General features: G+C 37.7%; 1 protein-coding gene across 7 annotated transcripts in view; it reads right to left on the bottom strand.

Annotated features, from left to right (window-relative positions):
* The window catches only part of WDR17 (WD repeat domain 17), a 103,179-nt gene that overhangs the window by 32,472 nt on the left and 47,948 nt on the right, over positions 1-22,759 (bottom strand). For all 7 annotated transcript variants that reach the window (XM_045069418.1, XM_045069417.1, XM_045069423.1 and 4 more), the window contains 7 exons: positions 17,609-17,860; positions 16,638-16,760; positions 14,441-14,625; positions 11,858-12,026; positions 8,590-8,681; positions 6,283-6,365; positions 4,451-4,537 (listed from right to left, as the gene is read on the bottom strand). In XM_045069418.1, the coding sequence (XP_044925353.1) occupies positions 4,451-4,537; positions 6,283-6,365; positions 8,590-8,681; positions 11,858-12,026; positions 14,441-14,625; positions 16,638-16,760; positions 17,609-17,860 (991 nt within the window). The remainder of the gene's footprint in view (positions 1-4,450; positions 4,538-6,282; positions 6,366-8,589; positions 8,682-11,857; positions 12,027-14,440; positions 14,626-16,637; positions 16,761-17,608; positions 17,861-22,759) is intronic.

Raw genomic sequence — 22,759 nt, 5'->3', positions numbered from 1 at the left:
AATCTATAAAGAACTTATCAAACTCAACACCCAAAGAACAAATAATCCAATCAAGAAATGGGCAGAAGACATGACAGACATTTCTGCAAAGAAGACATCCAAATGGCCAACAGACACATGAAAAAGTACTTAACATCACTAGGTATCAGGGAAATACAAATCAAAACCACAGTGAGATACCACCAGACACCAGTCAGAATGGCTAAAATTTATAAGTCAAGAAACAACAGGTGTCGGTGAGGATGTGGAGAAAGGGGAACCCTCCTACACTGTTGGTGGGAATGCAAGTTGGTGCAGCTACTCTGGAAAACAGCATGGATGTTCCTCAAAAGGTTGAAAATAGAGCTACCTTACGACCCAGGAATTGCACTACTGGGTATTTACCCTAAAGATACTAATGTAGTGATCCGAAGGGACATGTGCACCTTAAAGTTTATAGCAGCAATGTCCACAATAACCAAACAGTGGAAGGAGCCTTGATGTCCATCAACAGATGAATGGATAAAGAAGATGTGGTATATTTATATACAATGGAATACTACGCAGCCATAAAAAGAAATGAAATTTTGCCATTAGCAATGACGTAGATGGAACTAGAGGGTATTATCCTAAGTGAAATAAGTCAATTAGAGGGAGACATTTATCATATGATCTCTCTGATATAAGGAATTTGAAAGGCAGGGTGGGGGATCCTGGGGGCTAGGGAGGGAAAAAAATCAAACAAGATGGGATCGGGAGGGAGACAAACAATAAGAGACCCTTAATCTCATGAAACAAACAGAAGGTTGCTGGGGGGTGGGAGGGTAGGGATAGGGTGGCTGGGTGGTGGACATTGGGGAGGGTATGTACTATGGTGAGTGCTGTGAAATGTGTAACAAATCAACGAAAGTAGGAGCTGGTTCTTTGAAAGAAGTAATTATGGTTTTTAAAATTATATGTGTATATATATGTGTATATATATATATATATATATATATATATATATATATATATATTACTCATATGGCTAATAGTTCTGTGTCAAGTAATTCCTAGTTGATTTTGTTCATCATGGTAAGTGTGCTCTTCACTATGCATCCCCTTATTTCCCCCATCTCTTCACCCACTTCCTTTCTGGAAAACATCAGACTGTTTTCTACAGTTAGGAGTCTGTTTCTTGGTTTGCCTCTTTCTCTTTTTGTTTTCCTTTGCTCATTTGTTTTCTTTCTCATATTCCACAGATCAGTGAAATCATATGGTTTTTGTCTTTCTCTGACTTAGTTTGCTTAGCGTTATACTGTTTAGCTCCATCCATGTTGTTGCAAAGGGCAAGATTCCATTCTTTCTCACAGCTGAATAGTATTCCATCGTGTATTTCTACATATATTCACCACATCTTCATTATCTATTCATTTTAACATTTGCTCTTCCAACCCACTGAGCACGGAATGCCTTTCCATTTCTTTGTGTTCAGTTTCTTTCATCAGTTGTTTTATCGTTTTCGGAGTACAGGCCTTTCACTCTTTAGTTAAGTTTATTCCTAGATGTTTTAATTGGTTTTGGTGCAATTATAACCAGGATTGTTTTCTTAATTTCACTTTCTGAGGCTTCATTATTAGTGTATAGAAATGCAACAGATTTCTGTACATTGATTTTATATTCTACAACTTTACTGAATTCATTTATCAGTTCTAGTGGTTTTCTGCTGGAGTCTTTAGGGTTTCCTAAACCATCTGCATATAGTGAAAGTTTTACTTCTTCCTTGCCCATATGGATGCCTTTTATTTCATTATGTTGTCTGACTGCTGTAGCTAGGACTTCCAGTAATATGGTAACTAAGAGTGGTGAGAGTGGACATTCTTGTCTTATTCCTGACCTTGGGAGGAAAGCTCTATGCTTTCTGAGTAGGATAGTGACTGTGGGGTTTTCACATGAGGACTTTATTATGTTGAGATATGTTCCCTGTAGGCCCACTTTGCAGAGGGTTATCACGAATGGATACTGTACTTTGTCAAAGGTTTTTCTGCATCGTTTGAAATGATCATAGGGTTTTTATCCTTCTTATTGATGTGATGTATCACGCTGATTGTCTTGCAAATATTGGACCACGTTTGCATCCTAGAAATAAATCCCACTTGATGGCGGTATATGATTTTTTAAAATATACTGTTGGATTCAGATTGCTAATATTTTGTTAGACTTTTGCATCTATATTCATGAGAGATACTGATGTGTAGTTCTCTCTCTTTTTTTTTTTTTTCTCCCCTGGTTGCTTTATCTGGTTTGGGTATCAGGGTGATACTGGCTTCACAGAATGAGTTTGGAAGTTTTCCTTCCTCTTGTATTTTTTGGAATAGTTTCGGAACAAAAGATATTAGCTCTTTTTTAAATGGTAGAATTTGCCTGTGAAGCTGTCTGGTCCCGAACTTTTGTTTCTTGGGTGCTTTTGGATTACTGATTCAATTTCATTGATGGTGATTGGTCTGTTCAAATTTTCTATTTTTTCCTGCTTTAGTTTTGGTAGATCATATGTTTCTTGGAATTTATTCATTTCTTCTAAGTTGTCCAATTTGTTGGCATATAGATTTTCATGATATTCTGTTATAATTGTATTTCTGTGGTGTTGGCTCTTATTTCTCCTCTTCCACTAGTTATTTTGTTTATTTGGTTTTGTTGTTTGTTTGTTTTTTACAATGAGTCTTGCTAAAGGTTTAGCAATTTTGTTGGTCTTTTCAAAGAACCCAGCTCCTGGTTTCGTTGATCTGTTCTATTGTTTGTTTGTTTTTTTTAATGTGGTTTTTTGGTTTGTTTGTTTTAGTTTGTATTTTCTTCCTTCCTTCCTATCTAGATTTTATTTTTAATTAATCTCTATACCCAACATGGGGCTAGAACTCACAACCCTGAGATCAAGAGTTGCATGCTCCACTAACTAGCCAAGTAGGCACCTCTCTATGATTTATTTCTGCTCTAATCTTTATTAATTTTATTTGTTATAATTACTTTTATTAAGTGCTCCCAGGATATCATAGAAGAAATTTACCTAACATGGGGATCCAGAAACACTTTTCTGTAGAAGTAGTTTGATGCTGAGAACTGGAATATAGGTGGATGTTCCCTAAATACAATATAGAAGGGTTGTGTGCATGGGGTGGGGAACAGATTCCTAGATATAGGGAGACAGCATGAGAGAAAGCTTCAGTATGAAAATAAGCTGACTAGTTCAAGAAACGGAAAGCCAGTGCGGCTGAATGCAAAGAACAAGAGGGAGCCAGGCTTGCAATGGCATGATTAAAACACACAGGAACCAGATTATACGGGGGCTCCCCTGTCGCGCCCCTAAGATTTTGCATTTTACCCTACAATCAGTGTAAGCAATGAAATGGTGTACTGAGACCCCCTTGTTAAATACTTTGACTTCGACATCAAGAAGGTGGGGCAGGGAGACAAGGAAGCAATGACACAGGATGTGATTTAGAAGGCTTCTGAGGAAGTCCAAAAGCAAACAAGTAGTATTGGGTTGGGGAGTTCGGAAAGGAGTGGCTGGAAAAGGAGCATTTACATGGATCGCATCACAGGACTTGCTGGCCGACTGGAAATGGAAACAGACCAGATGACAAGGCATAAGAGAAGAGGCCAAGGATTTTGGCTTCGGCAGCTTTGTTATGAACATTATCAGGCCACGTAGATGGGGAGTCCTGGGGGAGGAGCTGGGCACAAGCTCACTTTGCATAAAACCTCTGACAGGTTTTATAGGTTTATAAGGTTTATAAACTCTTCTATATTTACTGAAAGAAATACACAGATCCATCATTTTTTATGTGATTTAACCCAGAACACAAGTATAACAGGTTTTAATATTATAATATGTATATTTTCCACTTGCAATATGGAAAAACGTAATTTCACATTATTTTCACAATATCTAAAGGAGGTTTGAATCTTTAAGTACACTTTATACAGAATAAGAGGTTTGAAATGCAAGATTCTTGGAAGTGCAGTGACTTGAAGGATCAGTTTTAGAGGGGATTTGACTTGGATTAATTTTTAAATCTGACTTGATGTTTACATGGTAAATACTAGGCTTGTAAGGAAGGATGACCCTTCAAAACTATGCACAAGTTCTAAATTTCGGGAAATCATGCAGTTTCAGGGCATTGCAGGGGGGAGGACAGTGGAAAGTTCTGGTGGAATAACACCACTGGCGAGACTCCTGGAAGGGTTTAGGGAAAGGGTCACATACACTTCCACGGTAGAAGCCACATACAGATTCAGACTAAATTTCCATTTTTTATTAGTTAGTCTTATGCTTCTTCCTAAACACCAGCTAATGTAAACAATCAATTACAAGGCCAGACAACGAGATCATTACTCTAAAGAGAGTGATGAGTATTACCTGTGGGAATAACATTAAATTTCAGGTTTATTTAAAATCTCAGAAGTTATTTATCTTGGGAAAAAAAGAAATTCTTACTTGTTGTTCTGGCTCCAATCACAACCAAATACCGCAGCTGGATGTTTGTATTTGTGTAGCACTTTACCATCAATTGTTCGAATAATACTGAAATTAAGTATAATAGATTAATAGAAAAAAAAAATTACGAATACATTATTTACAAAAACAAAGCCAGTATTTTATAATTCAAAAGTAAGTTTTTTAGGATAGAGACCTTGTCTTCAAAGCACAGGGAACATTTAAAAATATTAAGTAAATGATATCACCAATTATGAGTATATTTATATCAGACAGTATTAATTATGGCAATCCACTTAAATCAATTTGAAGGTGATAAATTTTGATTTAGAATATTGCTTATAGAATATTTTTATATTCTATTTCTTACAGAAATATTTTTATAGAATTTCTTATAGAATATTTTTAGTTGAGAAAAAACATAGTTTAACACATATATTTTGAAACAATGATATAACTAACATATGCTTCAAAATTTAGCAGTTCAAAATTTATATTTCAAAGAGCTCATTTATAATGCAAGTTGCATGTACTATTTTACCAAGTCCAAGACACGCAAGCTGTAACATTGTTGTGGCACATTCTGAGTGACATAACTAGAAATTTGGAGGATCTCTTCTCCCCAAAAGAATACATTTTAGCTGCAAAAGTTAAAGAGGCTCTAAAACCCAACTATATCATTGCCATAACAAAGGGCAGCTAATTAAAAAAAAAAAAAGAAAAAGAAGCAGCAGCAGCAGCAGCAGGAACTGTATAAATTAATGTATCACAGAGTTTTAAAAGTCTTTAGAAAAGATAGGCCAATGAAAACTTCTGAGGCTACTGGGAAGTGGTTGCAAATGTTTAGTCACTGCCTATGGTTATTTATCAAATAACCATAATCAGTGATGTCCTGAAAGTCCGTGGTAAAGCTAACTGTGGATCACGTTATCCAAAAATTCTGAAGCACATCTATTGTATTTTGGTATTTATCCATTAGCAAATAGTTCTTTTCAAGGCAAAAAAATCACTAATATGTCTATTTTTGGAAAATTTCCCCTTCCTGGTAAAGATCTTTGGTTTCCATAACAACTGTCTTTTTCACTGAAATTAAAGAGAGGACGAGAAAATTGGGCTGGGCCCTGCCAAACCCAACAGGAGACCATCTCTCCTACATTGCCTGCTGCCACGCGCGATTCTACCACCTGCTGACAATGACAAAACCTACAGCTGCACAATAGCAACATCTGGATAAACACATTTGTTCAGCTCAAAGGTGATTCTTCCCTTACATATATATTCCTTGGAAACCTACTTTCTCCTGGGATCTAGCAGAATTAAGAAAGCACTGGCTTCTGAAACAGAGGGTCAGAGACGTTAGGCGTTTCCCACATGTGTTACCTTATTCTTTCTTGCAAAGGCTATTCATCCTTTTATAAATAATAGCATCTACAAAAGGCGAACAAGTGTCTAGACCACTTGATATCTCTTGAATCACCCGTGAAACTGAAATACCACTCCCTCAAAAACGTGATGAGGATTAATAAGACTCTTAGTGAAAAGTTCTTAAAGTCTCTTTGAGGTATTCACAGTATTTTAGTTACCACTCAGGAAGTATTTTCATTTAGAAAGAAATGACTGGTTTATTTACTTGAAACCTCTCCACACTCTTATTTGGTACCGCTATGGAACACGGTCTGTGCCCGTGTGGGCTTGTACCCATGTACTGACGACAGCTGGCAGAGCCTACAATGGGATCTCGCGGACGACCCGGATGTACGTGCCAATGGGACACAACTGGTACTATCACATGCATCTGTAATAAGCAGTGTAACTTCATATCAAGGACTTACCAGAAGCCATCCCCACTGCAGGTGGCTATTCTTTTGGAATCTTTATGACTCCAGGCAACGCAGAATATTCCATTTTTTCCATGCTTCAAAAAATGCAAAATACCTATCAATAAAAAATAATTCACCCCTTTTTTTCTCTTATTTATTTACTTCTTCTAGTATTGCTCTTCTGTTAGGAACTTACTCTAGATGATGCTAACAGAGGCATTACTGTCAACAGCAGACGCAGAACATAAACTTTAAAAATGTAGGAAGCTATCACACTTAAAAAACCAACCCCCTCTGCTAAGATATCGATTAAGAGGCTCTGTTTCAGTTTTGCAGACGCTGGCAGAGAGCCGAGATCTGCAGAATAAAGCTATGCTTGATGCCTTTTCCAGAAGTGCCTGCATGGAGACAAAGGCAGGGATCTCTCCACTTCCTAACCCGGTGCTACCACAACCACAGCAGAAGAAATACTGCAACTGTTATTACTGGTTGTTGTTCTAAATCCCAAAGGTTTCTGTTTTATAAAAACAAAGAAGGATTTAAGGTTCTTCCTGTCACAAACCACTCTATATTGACCTGTTCCTCTGCTTTCTTGGATTGGGTGGTGGGGAGGGATAGAGTCACAACCAGTATGATGAGGATTTGTAAAACCACAAGGAATATACTACACATGGGAATGTCATTCATCAGCAGGGCATGGGAGAATAAATGTTGCCATCGATCTATTTCCAACTTTTCTTTAACTTTATGTAGCAGTTCAGTTGTGGCTGCTGCTAAGGAGAGACTAAAGTCTTGAGTTTTAAGGCAACATTACTGAAGTGGTCTCTAGCTCGCTGTTTACTCCCTCTGTGTGGATCAAGGGGGTAGCTATACAAAGATGCGCATAAAAGGGAGGCAGTCTCTATATTCAGGGAACTGAAGGAGAGGAGGCCTCACGTCAGCTTCGTTTATCCCAGGAAAAGTGCAACTTAGGGCTTCTAAGACCCGGAATTTCCTTCTGTGAGACGTGGGTAACTCAGTTAATTACAGCCAGCACCACCCCGTATTAATTATCCTAGATTTAGGATCCTAGATTTAATCCCGGATTTAAGCACTTTTTCTATCAGTCACGACTATGCTCCAGAATTCTGGGGAGACATGAAAGGAAGTGAGGGTCACCCCCACCCCCCATGCTAGGATGCTGGTCGGGGGGGTCAGGGTGGGGCCGTCACAGTGCTGATGGGCAGACCTCTGAGGTCACAGGAGGCCAAGATGCTGTAAGAAGAGTTCAACAGAATGACCCCCAAGGATAACTTCTTTGAATGTAGGTCAAAAGTTTCTTTCTCAGATTTATTTCTTTTCTTTGTATATGACTATCATGGGATCAGTGCTGTTCTTGAGCGGAGGGCAGAGGACAGGTCGGGGCACTGCTGACCTGAAAGCATTGCGCTGGAGAAAGTGAGGACGGGAACGCTCCGGGCCTTTGTCAAAGCCTCCTCTTTAGGGGGCAAAATTGCTTACTGGGAGTTGGTAAAGTTTCCCTAATACTCTGCATTTTCCACGTTACTTTAGTGTCCCCTAGAAAATCAAAGCTGCTTGATCCTCAGAGGAAGATCAGTTTTTTGTATAAATAGCTTTAAAGTCATTTTCAAATAGATTATATCTTCAATAAACTCCAACATTAATCATTTGAAATGAATGAAATTTCAAAAGAGAGATCCTTTCTTATTTCCCTTGATACATATCTAACATACTACAGTGAGATCACAGGCAGTTTCCAAGTATTAGGGGACTCAGTAAAACACAGGATGACAATTAAATTCCAGGCAGAAGTCAAGTACAATGTTTGCCACTACCAGCAGGAAGGGGGGGGGCGGTCTTAGCACTTGTCCTGGAGGAACAGAATTTGGGAGGTGGAAGGAAGTCCACGAAACTGTATAAATCCAACTTTCCCATCTTACAGGTGAAGAATCAGGTTCAAGATATTAAATGGTTCTCCCTACGTGAAAAGTGAATTGTAACAGAATTTAGACTGTAATTTGGAACTTGTTTCGAGTTTACTTTTCTTACAACTATTGAATATTTGCCCAGATAATTTTGTGGAGAATAAATCAGAATTCCTTTGAATGTCTAATACAACTATAGGTGAATTCTTTTATCTTAGACCCATCTATATGTTTCAGAATTCATTTCAACATGTGTATGTTCTCTTATTTTTTTTTCCCAAGTGACAGAACATAATGTAACCTGGCGATTATTAAATTAAGAGAGAAAAGCATTTACAAAACATGAGGCAGTATAAGACATTATACTATTCGGCTACCAATAAATACACCTTACCTCATTAAATCGTTGCACCATTTTGCCCTTTCTAACATCCCAAATAAAGGCACCATTTCGGGAAGTTGCTCCAGCAATACAATTTAAGTCACCTTAGGAAACAATTTGTTAGACATTATATGAAATGTCTGCCACACATGTAATTCTTTCCAAAATGTTAATTTTTGAAAAGGACTTGCAATTTACAATGTAATTTTTCTAAGTTATTTATTTATTTATTAAAGATTTTATTTATTTATTTGTCAGAGAGAAAGCGAGCGAAAGCGAGCACAGGCAGACAGAGTGGCAGGCAGAGTCAGAGGGAGAAGCAGGCTCCCTGCGGAGCAAGGAGCCCGATGTGGGACTCGATCCCAGGACGCTGGGATCATGACCTGAGCCGAAGGCAGCTGCTTAACCAACTGAGCCACCCAGGCGTCCCAAATTTTTCTAAGTTTTTAATGATGAAAATTATCAAATGTATGGAAAGAGAAAATAGTATAATGAATGTATTATCAACACAGCTTCAATTATCAAAATAAGGTCAACTCTCATTTTGTTTATAGTCTCTCTTGGGTTTCTTTGGAGCAAATCTCTGACAGTCTATCATTTCACCAATAAATACTTCAGTACAAATGTCTAAAAGACTCTTTCAATAACATGACCAAATTATCATAATCACGAACACAAAAATTATCAATAATTCTTCAATACTATCACTCATCCAGTCAGTATTTACATTTTTCTTTACACTCATCTAACGAGTTGTTTTTTTTTGGTTAGGAAAGCATTTCTGTAAGCAGAACACATGAAAAAATCCAGGTTCTTTAAATCAAAAACCTAAACAATGTTCTTTGTTTGTAAGAAACAGAAAGATCCATGAACATCAAACTGCTGCTAAGTTAGCAGATGTTCTGATACATAAGTGTTTTTTGCAAGGCAGTCAAAGAGGCTTTCTGCATTAAAAGAAGGGAACAATTGTCCTGTGCTACCTACAAGTAAGACATGGAGGAAATACTTTGGAATAGATGATTAAAAACCTTAAAAAGATAAGTCCATACCATTTTTCTAGTATTTTCATTCTGCTCTCCTTTTTTGGGTTCTCAAATTATTGAGAAGTTTCCATATTAATTTGTACTTCTTTTTCTTCTCCTGTGGTTGCTACTCAAAAAAGGACAGCAAGCTACGCAATCCTCTAAACCCTACTCACTTCCAAGCCTACCGACCTTCGTAAATCTTTTAAATTTTAACCATACTTAACTAAAAGTAGTGATTCATCAGTAATCAAATTTCAAAAAAGTAAAGAATTTTCATTTTCCAACAGTCCTGCATTCCAGAGAGTGAACTAATGCTTTAGGTAAGATCAGGTTCTGTGTTATGAATCAGAACAACGGTTTTGACAGTTGCACTTTCTATTTAAGTTTTAGGTGTGAGGCTGAGCTAACACTGTGGAGGAAGAACTGTTCCGCGAGGAGCTGCCATAGCATCATGCCTCTGTGCCACCAGCCGGGGGCCCCGCACGCAGAAGCATACATATGGCACTGAGCGGGAGCCCAGGCCCAACTGGGCCTGTGTAGACCTCGCTTCTGCCATCATTCACGAGGGACGTAAACTGGGGAAGTTACTGAGCCTCTCAGACCCTCTTAAATAAATGTTGGTAAGCACAAAATGTCAAATGGGGATGACTATGAAGAAGGCAGCAGGTAAGAAACCTAATTAGCTCTTTTTGTGCCTCACTTCTTAGTGAAGTGACTTTTTTTTTTCAATTGGCCTTGTATCCAAGATGGCACTAAGTATATTCTGCTTACAGAAACAACTACTGTCAGAGTAAGAGTTGGAAGTAAAACCTTCTTCTGAGATCTTCTGCTCATTGGGGGGAATAAGGGATAAATAAAACAGCACTAGCCTCCTAACCTTTTTTGTATCATGGACCTTTCTGAAAATCTGACTCCTATGATAATCTTTGACAGACACAGGCACGTACACATATAGGCTAAAACTTTCATGCATAAAATCCAAGAGATTCCCAGCATCCCTAAAAACATCTAAAACTCTTGACAGCCCATAAATTCAAGACTAAAAATCGCTGTGCACAAGGAGATAATCTAAAAAATAAGCTATATCCTGGTTATAGGTGGGTTTAAATATGTTACCACTACGACAAGTAAGAAAAGCATTCTATATATTTTATAAAGTGAAAAATTCATTTGGGTGTGCAAAACGAGATAGGGAAATAATGTTTTGGAGAAAAAACTGTCAGGTTTCAAGGACATCTTTTCTCTCCTTTATGTACAGGAAGGTATAAAGGAAGCATTTTTCTGAGATCAAACAAAAGGCCCTATTCAGGCACAGATGTTCTTCAATGTTGCAGTGGTGGGATTTTTATCAAATTACATGGTCAACATTGAATGTGATTTTATAGAATCATTTATATTTAAAAACAGATATTAGGGGTGCCTGGGTGACTCAGTGAGTTAAAGCCTCTGCCTTTCGGCTCAGGTCATGATCTCAGGGTCCTGGGATCAAGCCCCGCAATAGGCTCCCTTCTCAGCAGGGAGTCTGCTTCCCCCTCTCTCTCTGCCTGCCTCTCTGCCTACTTGTGATTTCTGTCAAATAAATAAATAAAATCTTAAAAATAAGTAAATAAAAACAGATGTTATCAGGGAAAGATATACATTATTTTTTTAAAAAATTTCATGTATTTGATTCATATGAAAATTTTAAGGAAAATTTTAAGGAAAACTTTTATCACATAAAATCTGTTACACCTTGGGACGCCTGGGTGGCTCAGTTGGTTGGACGACTGCCTTCAGCTCAGGTCATGATCCTGGAGTCCCGGGATCGAGTCCCGCATCGGACTCCCAGCTCCATGGGGAGTCTGCTTCTCTCTCTGACCTTCTCCTCATTCATGCTCTCTCTCACTGTCTCTCTCTCAAGTAAATAAATAAAATCTTAAAAAAAAAAAAAAAGGAAAAAAAAAATAAAATCTGTTACACCTTGAAAGGCATAGCTATACAAATGCAGCTAAAATTAGATGGTCAAGATCATCCTTACTGACTGTGGCTTTTGTATATGATTATGTCATAAAGAAAGGTCCAGAAATCAAAGTGCCTGCACGGGGCAGTTTATTCAAAACCCTCACAAAAACTGAACCAACATATATATTGGTACTAATTTGTCCCTACAATTATTTGAAGCAAGGTGGCACTGAGAGAAGGATATAATTCAAATGAAAACAAAAGTTAGGAGAGTCATTTAACTGCATTCCTGATTTTAATAAAACACTTCTTACCTGGGGCCCATGACAGGGAGTAAATAACCCCTTCATTACCCGGGGAGGTGTACACAGCTGTTAGTGTGTTTATGTCCCAGACTTTTATAGTGCCATCAAAAGAAGCTGTTGCTAGAAGATTGGGATCATCAGGTTTGAATTTGCAGTCAAAGATCGTTTCCACATGTCCCTAGGAACGTGGCATAGAGAAGTCACAACTACTGAGGAAGATTCGTGTTATTAAAAACAACAGTGTATAATCAAGTTGACATATGTACTACAGTTTTCAAATATTTACACAAAATATATTATACATACATATATATATGTAAGTACAAAATGAGAATCACTGTTGTGGTTGAATGTTCTCTATGCTGTTATTTTACTCTTTCGTACAGACCTAGATTTTATTCAACCATAATGCCTCCAATCTGCAACTAAATACAAAGGTGTTAAAAAACAAAAGAATGCAAAACGTATCTTTTCTGATTATCATATACATGATACTGTCCTAGAAATGTATAAAACAATGAACTAGTGATAGTTATTATGTCCTTCTGGAAGTGTGATAGAAGACTAAGATGAAATTAAAACTACAGATCCTTAAATGCAAACCTTCTCTTTTTTATACCAATGACATACTCCAAAAGAACTTCATGATTTTGGCAGAAATAAAAAGGATCCAGCATAATCTTGATTTTTAATTAGACTTGTTCAAAATTTTCTAACAACCCTTATTCTTCGAAAATTATTAGGGAAAAAAATCACTATGTCCTCTGGCTGGCAGGCATTATTAAAGTGAAAACAAGCCACTGAAATAATTTATAATCAAGGAATATTTTAGTTTTTAATGAGAACTATCAAAAAAATCAGTTTTCTAAATAAAATATTTTAACATGAAGATACACAGTCAACAGAAATGCTACTGAACTTAGATTGCATGATTTCTCCTTTGCTAATACAAGTTTTTATAGATTTAAATGTATTCTTATATTTTTCTCTCTTCCTTTTCATACATTTTTGGGAAAGTAAATGGCAATTTGAAGAACAGGAAGAGTTGACCGTACTGGAAACAAGTTTACATAAAAAACGACATGGAAAGGGAATAATCTAGAGGATATCTGCAAAAGGAATATTTAAAAATAACGAAGCTAAATAATGTTGTAAGATTTTTTTGGCCATATTTCAATTTTTTCACTAGAGGACAAAATTAAATTTGTCCTAAAGTGATAGATACAATATTACTTTCTTTCCCTCAATTTCCTTACACGGGTGATTATAGCTCTAGATTCCTTTTCTAAGTTTTTCCCCAGAAAAACAACCAACATAAAAAAGTTTTTTAAATGTCTAAATGAGGGGGCGCCTGGGTGGCTTAGTGGGTAAAGCCGCTGCCTTCGGCTCAGGTCATGATCTCAAGGTCCTGGGATCGAGTCCCGCATCGGGCTCTCTGCTCAGCAGGGAGCCTGCTTCCTCCTCTCTCTCTGCCTGCCTCTCTGCCTACTTGTGATCTCTCTCTGTCAAATAAATAAATAAATAAATAATCTTAAAAAAAAAAAAAAAAAAGTCTCGGGACGCCTGGGTGGCTCAGTTGGTTAAGCAGCTGCCTTCAGCTCAGGTCATGATCCCAGCATCCTGGGATCGAGTCCCACATCGGGCTCCTTGCTGAACGGGGAGCCTGCTTCTCCCTCTGCCTCTGCCTGCCATTCTGTCCGCCTGTGCTCGCTCTCGCCACCCCCCCCTCTGATAAATAAATAAAATCTTAAAAAAAAAAATGTCTAGATGAGACTAGTGCAGACCTGTAGAAAGTAAGAAGGCATTTTTATGCACTATGAAATGGGATTTAAAGAAGCGGATTCTTGACAAATCGCAATTACAACACAATATACATTATTACATGCCTTCATTCGTTCACAAATTCATTCATTCAACAAAACTGAATAAAGTCTTGCTATGTGCTGGGCATTACTGAGGGAGTTTAAGTATACATAGAACAAAACCAGTCAAAAATGCGAGTCCTCAGCGAGGATGTACTCTTATTTTTATATGGAGGCTTAAAGAGCACAAGAACAAATGTTCACAGAATCCTAGAATGATTGTATTGATTTGATAACAGCAAAATTCTTAGAAGTCTTAGAAATCTCAGGAAACACTGAACCCAACCTTGTTCATTTCACAGATAGGAACAATAAAGTTTGGAGTGACTGGTACAGATGGACTTGTCCTTCCTCCTGAAAGAATACTTATTTTTTGTTTTGCTTCCAAAATATAGTACTGCAGTGTAATTTTCCAATACTATATGAAGGACCAACGGGGCGTACACAAGAATGGGAACACTACCAACCATGCAGAATAATCACAATAAGCTAAATAAACATCAATATTGAAAGAAGTTTAATGCTTAAAATTTTAAGAACTGTCCTAGTTTTGTCATCTCTCATTCTACATGTAATTTTAAAATGTTTCAGCCAACCAAGATAAAGTCCTAACATACAACTCTGTATGAAAATAACGTAAACAGTCATAGCATGTAAGTAAAAGAGAACATCAAGAGCTAACACAAAATAAGTGTGGTGTATAAAAGTAGGAATGCGTTGACAAACATACCAAGTCCCTAAGGAAATCCCATTTCTTGGCTCCCAAGTCATAAAGTCCAACTCCACCATCCAAGAAACAGCACACTGCATGCCCGGGGGGAAGAGAAAATGCCTGATTCTGTGTCAAAGTCGGCTGTGGAACTGCTTCGCTTGTTGAGGACATATAATGATTTTTAGTTGGAGACTGGGCTAAAACTAAAAAAGAAAATATAGACAAGTAAATATTTACACCAACAGCTTCCCACAAACTGGAATGAAACCACGGGGTCTAATTTGTAAAAAGGCCCCTGCTTTCTTTTATCCAGAATTTATGTCAGCAAACCATGAGGCAAGAACCATTTTCCGCCACAGAAGTGCTTCTGCAGCACTGCCAAAAATTATACATAGGGGTACATAAAAGTGGATGTTATTTTGAAGAGATGTATAAAAATGCAGGTTCAGCAAAATGGGTGGAAATTACTGAGTGAGGAACCACAACATGTTGTGACTATTTGATTTCTTATCGCCCCATAAATGAAACGGCAGCATCATTATTTTTTAATTTGAATTTTTTCAAAATGCTGACTAATGACTTACTTCCCCTCTACACATACAAACATGCATGAGAATGTTTTTATTTCAAAGCTAATAACTCTCTTCCACTAATTTCCAATCCAGTGAAAATAATTCTTTTCGAAGTTCTTTATAATTCACTGTAGTTTAGCACCCAAATTAAGAATCACGACTGTCTGACATACATTTGCATCTCAATTTTCCCCTCTTCTTCCTCAGGTTTATTTTCACTGTTCATTCACTTCCATGTCTCAATTTTAAATTATATAAATGTCTCTCTGTATGTTCTTTATCTCATTTTTTGTCTTCTTCCAAGAAGTTTTTCCTTAGAACATGAATATTCTCTTGCAAACATAATTCAAAATAATGAGACTGCTGGAAATGATCAGGCTAATCTATATTAATTATATAGAATATAGTGGAATATAGATAAATATTTCCCAGTAAATTCTCTTTTTGGTCCAAATATTATAAAGTCTTCTTTGCTGCACTCATTTGGATAATACTCATTTCTCAGAATCTGAGAATGACAGTAGGTCCAAACTAGCATAAACTACTAATAACAAAAGAGGCATTTGGTTCAATAAAATATTGCTGACAGCTTCATTAAAATTACTATGTTCGGTGGCCAGTTCTTCTAATATTTTAGAATGGGTTGTGTTGATACCTTTTATGTACCTATGTATCTGTAATTTATTTATTTATTTATTATTATTATTTTTAAATATTTTATTTATTTATTTGGCAGAGAGGCAGGCAGAGAGAAAGGGGGAAGCAGGCTCCCTGCTGAGCAGAGAGCCCAATGCGGGGCTCGATCCCAGGACCCTGAGACCATGACCCGAGCCGAAGGCAGAGGCTTAACCCACTGAGCCACCCAGGTGCTCCTGTAATTTATTTTTTTAAAGGATTTGGTGAGTATGTCTACATCTAAAATTTTTCATTTTCACATCATTTTTCTTATTCCACACTTTCTGTTACTTTAAAAAACTGGGAGGAAAAAACCAAGATGTCTAATAATAGGTAGCCTGAAAGGATTTGCTTAATAATGACAAGATTGGTATGTGCTTCTTTATATTTTTGGTTTTTCCTCTAATGAATCGGGGCTACTCTTATAATAAGAAAGAAAATATGAAAGAAGACAATATGTCATATTTCAGTCATCCCATGATAACAACTAAACAAAGAAACTAGTAACTTAAAAAAATACAGGATATATTAACAGTATGCTAGCGTCCAGCATATTACTTCTCTGGCCCTACCCCAGCGTAGGGTAGAAAAGGAGAGGCTTATCTTATCTTACAGGATAAGATATTATCTTAATATCTCCATTTATTAGCATTTTAAAAATGTAACCTGGCTCTAAATATTTTCAAATCAGTAATATTAGATATCGTGTGGCCTTGATCATTCCTTTAGTACACATACTGTAAAGGCTAATTTTAAAAATCTGATTCTCAGTAACATATAGTATTTGGTACTGTTTATTTTCTTTTTTCTTTCCACATTTTTATCTAATTTCCAGTAGGTTAACTTACAATGTAAATTTATTTTTTTATTATATTCATGTGATATGTTTATATCATTATATCGATCATTTTATTCAATAGCAATAAATCCAACATCTTAAAATACTGAATTTTGATATTTTTACTTACATTTTTTTCTTGGAGGAGAATTAAGCACATGTAAGCAGTGAAACCCTGTTTTCTTTAATTTAAAATTATCAATAGGTGTTGTTCTTGAAACATTCCAAATGCGCAAAACACCCACTTGAGAATCTAGCCAGATCAAGAAAAAAGCATTATGTTAACTAGTTTTATTTGAAACATAAAATGCCCAGAATAAAAGTAGTAACAAAAACTTAAACTTGCAACATTTGTAGTTTACAGACATTCTTGAAACAATAATGTACAATAACCCAAAGAAACAGGTGAAATGCTATTCATCCTTTTAATGTTTGGCTTATTTTGCTTTTTTCTGTTCCAGATCCTTCCCTAGGGTGAAAGACTGCCTGTTTTGGCAGCTTCCCCTATAAAGGTCATCAGAGTCTGATCGCAAAAAAAGCACCCCACTGACACACTGCTCTAGGAAAGCCAGCTACAAAGAACTCTCCACCTCTAACAGTAAATAATATTTTGTCTTTTGAAATGCATGTAAACTGCTCCCTTGCTCACCTGCAACCAAGACTGCCTGATATACCAAAGGCCAATTAGAAAGCTCCCTCCCTTCCCCCAAATCCCACCTATTACGTAGAAGTTACTTTGGGAGACTTTCTGGCAGTTCCTCCAGTGATTAAACAGAGTCACCATAAGACTCAGTGACTATACTCCTACAACACAACGATAAATGTAAACACAAACACATGGCACATGTCGCACATACAGAATACATTCCAATTTATAAGCAGAAACCTGGAAAACTGAGCCTTCATTTCATATTTATTTGTCTTTATGTTAACGACATACAGTATAAATAAAAGTAAAGTAAGCATTTACTATAATAAATGATAACATTAGGATATTAATACATTTTATACAAAATTAACCAAAAAAAAAGAATATAATTTCCCTGACTCAGTTAGAGAATATACATATATTTAAAACTTTGGGTAACAGGGTAAACTTACCCCCAGTTACAAACATCCCAGGAGCACTGGGAACCCAGGCCAAGCACTGCACAGAAGCTGCTGCACTGGGAAAATTAAATGTTGTTATGCAATAAAGTGATTCTGAATCTAGCAGGCGAATTCCAAAATGCAAATTAGCCACAAGGAGATAATCAGTAGACAGTGGGTCCCATTCCACAGCTGTCACTGGGTCCTCTTCATCTGTCCCTTCAAGAGATTCAGGTCTCAGAACATGTTTCTGACTTTTATTACCTATTAAAATATAAAGAAAAAGATTTTAAACAAAATGCTCAAAAGAAAATCAACAACTGAGATCATATTAATTTCCTCTTTAACAGCTCTGGTCTCCGAGAGTACTGGGAACAGAGATCTGGCCTTGGTGTGCAGAGGCCCTAAGAGACACGGGAGTGCAGGGAGCGAGAGGAAAGTCAGACCAAACTGCCCTGCTCTGGCCACCTCTGGTGCCCTGAAAGTTTCTTCTATTTGGTACTGAAATGCCAAAAGAAAAAGAAGAGATAGACAATGCCCATGATCCTGTCATCTACTACAGTTCCTGTGGGGACAGGAAGGACTCACTTACCAAAAGGGACCCTGTGCTGTGTTTAGAACCACAGACTTGGCTACCGGCTGCCGGGGCGCACAGTCTTGTGCCACCACCGACGAGCTCTGTGCTCTTGGACAAGACATGGACTCTGAGGGCTCAGTGTTTTATTTGTTTACTGGAGAACATAACAATACTTAGCTCGTGGAGTTTTGTAAGAGAGGGAGTTAGTCACTTCGGGGGCTAAGTGCAGTTAGTGGGACCCGTGAGAAGCAGCGTGTCAGTATTTCCAGTCCCCCCCCCCCCCCGCCATGCATCGCCACGTCTGTCATAACCACCGCTCGCTCCTGGCAACCAGCACGAACGAGGCAGCCAGAAGAACAGGGACGTAAAACATGCGGAATTAAATGAAGCAAAGGATTATCCAACAATCCTCTTGCTCCTTCCAAATGTAGACACCACTGGCAACGGGGAGAGAAAGGCCTCTGCTGGTGCAGCACGCGGGCTCCCGAGAGCCGCCCCCCGCTCCCAGAGGAAAGGCGGCGAACCACCGGCGTTCAGAGACCACGGTCTCCGCAGAACCAGCTCCCCGAGTATTATAGATGTGGCCAGACGTGTTTACTAAACAAAAACCCAACTGACGGATACCACAGCTCGTTCTGCAGTATCACCATTACATAGTGTTTTTCAACATGTCAGAGAATAAAAGCAGAAAAAAAAATCAATTTCCTTGGCCATATAAGCTATTTGTAAAATGAACTGAAAACCTTACAGTTTCTGTGTTGGGATTAAATTTCTCAGAATACATTATTCTTTATGATGTTAAGCTCACATTTTATTTACAATTTTTGCATATAAGGGCGCCTGGGTGGCTCAGTGGGTTAAAGCCTCTGCCTTTGGCTCAGGTCATGATCTCTCTGCTCAGCAGGGAACCTGCTTCCCCCCCCCCTCTGCCTACTTGTGATCCCTGTCTGTCAAAAAAATAAATAAAATCTTTAAAAAAAAAAAAAGAATTTTTGCATATAAGACCATAGAAGCTATGTGTGATATTTCCTTTATTTGGTTTTAACAAATTTTTGCAATCATCATCAAGAAAAGTTTGTTACTTATTTCCCAAAATCAGCATCTGCTAAATTGCTATTTGGTCTGACAAATAATGAATATTAATATAATCATTACAAGTCAGAGTGAGATAGAAAAATGATTAACCTAAGCTATACTAAAGCTGTCTCTAAAGTAATTTTCAGTTAATATGAATGGTTTATGAAAAATATTCCAGAATGTGAAAAAAATCAAAATAACAGTAACACAAACATGGGAAAATCTGCAATGCAAATGCTATGGTATCTAAATCATGTTGCTTGAAAGCCCGTGCTTGGTAAAAATGATTATAAATTACTGTCCTGTTTTCTCTTCTGTCTAGTACCAACATTTTTATTATAAAAAATAGAAAACTAAGTCTATAAAATTTTACAGCCAGCCATTAAAACAGCTGATAATACTTTCATTATTTAATATACTTTGTTTATTTTTATTTATGTTCTATTTTATTATACAAATATCAGGCAACTTGTGTTGTCAGATAAGGACGAAGCATTTGAGAAGAGTAAGTCAATAACAAGGTAAGTACATAATTTCGGTATAAAAAACAAAAACCATGTGTGTCTTCAGTCAGTTAAGGTCTGCCTTCGGCTCAGGTCATGATCCCACAGTCCTGGGATCGAACCCCATGTTGGGCTCCTGCTCAGTGGGAAGCCTGCTTCTACCTCTCCCTCTGCCTGCCTCTCCCCCTGCTTGTGCTCTCTGTCAAATAAATAAAATCTTATAAAAACAAAAACCAGGACAAGGGAAAATTGGAGTTTAAAAATGAGATAATAAAGTAGTGTATAATCCACATAGCTGTTCAAATTTTTATTTTGAAATTGGTGGCCAAAGCAAAGAGGAAAAAGTCTTAAAAGGTTACATAACTCATGGCGTCCATAGGATAATAATACAATAAAAAGACCAAAAAAAAAAAAAAATGTGTTCAGGAGAAGCACAACTTTTCCCAGAACTGAGACCAGAAAACTTGTGTGTTTTCAGAAAGGGAACACAGTATTACACAGGGAATATATCATCAACATTTCTAAAATAAAACCATGCAAATTAGATTAATGCACATCCTTGGAATAACACCAAAGTCAATTCAATGAAAACATTTCTATTATGAAGATAAAAAAAATTCTGATGACCTAGCCTTGTCCAAAAATATAATTTAAAATAGAGCAGTTTTCTTTTCTTTTTTTTTTTTAATTTTATTTATTTATTTTACAAAGAGAGAAAGGTCACAGGTAGGCAGAGAGGCAGGCAGAGAGAGAGGGGGAAGCAGGCTCCCCGCCGAGCAGAGAGCCTGATGTGGGGCTCGATCCCAGGACCCTGAGATCACGACCTGAGCCGAAGGCAGAGGCTTAACCCACTGAGCCACCAGGTGCCCCTAGAGCAGTTTTCTAATGATTTTGGCTCTAGAGTGCTCTGTTTACTCTGAAGCTTTACATGAAAATCCAATACATAAATACAGAATAAAGTGGTTTTCAGACTGAAAGGGAGGAGGCATAAAAGCTAGCTCCATGAATATTTCCTTTTCCTTCCAAAAGAGATAAAGACCCGACAGTAGAGAGCTTGAGGTCTTAGTCTCCTGCAAGAAGCTGGAGGACATAAATTCTTCCTTGTTATTAGAGATAGAACAATCTGTTGTGCCAGTAAGTCCTTAAGAATGTAAAGGTGACCACTATTTAGGAAAAATAAAAAGCGTAACAATTATCGGTATAATGCTAATAGTCTCAAAGCTTCAAGCCACAATACAGAATTGAGCATCAGAATAAAAAGTAGTATTTCCTTCATGACCCATTAGCTCATGTACACACAAAAGGAAAATACACAGAAGATTATACCTTCCCTAATGTTTTGTACATATCCACTGCTAAACATCCTATGGAATAAATGAGGTCAACAACTCTGTATGGAATTGTTATGCATTGAATTTGTGTCCCCCCAAAAGATGTAGAGGTCGCAACCTCCAAGGATCTGTGAATGTGACTTTATTTGGAAACAGGGTATTTGCAGATGATAAATTGAGATGAGTCATTGGGGTGAACCATTATCCAACGTGACTGTGTCCTTTTAAAGAGGAGAAATTTGGACACAGCACTGCATGCACACAGGGAGAACGCCATGTGAAGCCTGATGCCGGGCTGCTACGAGCTACAGAACGACCAGAAGCTAAGACAGAGCCCTGGAACGAAGGCTTCCCTGGTGTCTCTACAGGCCCTTGCCTTGCTGACACCTTGACCTCCTATCTCGGGGCTCTACAACTGCAAGACAATGCATTTGTTGATCTAAGCCACCCAGAGTGTGGGACTCTGTTAGGGTAAGCCCTAGCACATGAATCCATGGGTAGATCCACAAAAATAATACTTGATGATATGGGAGATATGGGTACAGATGCACAAATTACTTCATTTAATAACTGAAGGTGAGTTGTGGCAGAATGATGGCCTCTTCTGGAAGTCATGGGTCAGATGTCGAAATATTATACATTCCACCCTGACTTAAACCCACAAAAGGGAGACACAAAGTGCAAAGGATGTCTTTATGCCTCCCTATCCTTTCAATTGCAGAATAAGCATACAGTGTCTCAATGTTTTATATCTTAGAGATATAATACAATGTCTCAGAATGTCTTAGGACTTAATACGTTCAAAAATACCTAATTAGAAAAAGTACCTAATAATGATATATTAATAATAATAAAGCAAGAAAAGAAAGCCTTAAGTCAGTGAAAAAGAGATGGTCAAAATGACAAGTTACAAAATGTGAATAATATCTAGAATGAAATTTGGGCCAAAGTGCGTGCACACTCCTCCTTATCCTCTCTAGAGCTCAACAGCACCAGGTTCCTCAAAAACAAAGTACTGCCATCCTCATGAAGTCTCTGGGTACGGGCTCGCTGGGGGAGTGGTGGGGAGGCCCTACTGAGATCTGGTTACACCCCCAGAACGCAATCACGAGGAGGAACCACACAGCACACGGCCATCCTGACTTTCCCTAAATTACCTCCCTGGGACCAAAGAAGACCGCAGGAAATCAAGAGCCCAGGAGGGAAAAGAAGTGGCGTGCACCAGATCCAAACAGAGAAAGTCTGTGAATGAGGTCACTGAACCCTGAGCCTAATGATCAACTCTCAAACAGAATTTTCTCCCAACGCAGAGGACAGAACAGATAGCGTGGAGGTGTCTGAGACAACAAATCCAAATGTAGCAAAAAACAAGCACAGACCTGTCCCCCCTCCAACTGAAAACAGATAAAAGCCTCCCCAAGTTACATTAGTATGACCAGAAGGAACACGAGGATATGCACAAAGAGCAGAGGGGAGGTGGTGAAGACAGACATGCATATTTATTGTCATCTTGCTTTAAGAGGTAAAACAGCAGATCCCGTTTGAATTGTGTTTGAGATAATGGCCCCCAAATAGCAATGTTTTATATACCATTTTTTAACAGTAGGAAGATTTCTTTAGGAAATATTTATTCAAATTTTCAGGATTTCTTCTTTTCAATTTTAATTTCTTTTTT

The sequence above is a fragment of the Mustela putorius genome, unplaced genomic scaffold, assembly GCF_011764305.1.
Source record: "Mustela putorius furo isolate JIRA1106 unplaced genomic scaffold, ASM1176430v1.1 tig00003932_pilon_pilon_pilon:0A:0A, whole genome shotgun sequence".
NCBI classification, from domain to species: Eukaryota; Metazoa; Chordata; class Mammalia; order Carnivora; family Mustelidae; genus Mustela; species Mustela putorius.
This window is presented reverse-complemented; position numbering and strand designations above follow the sequence as displayed.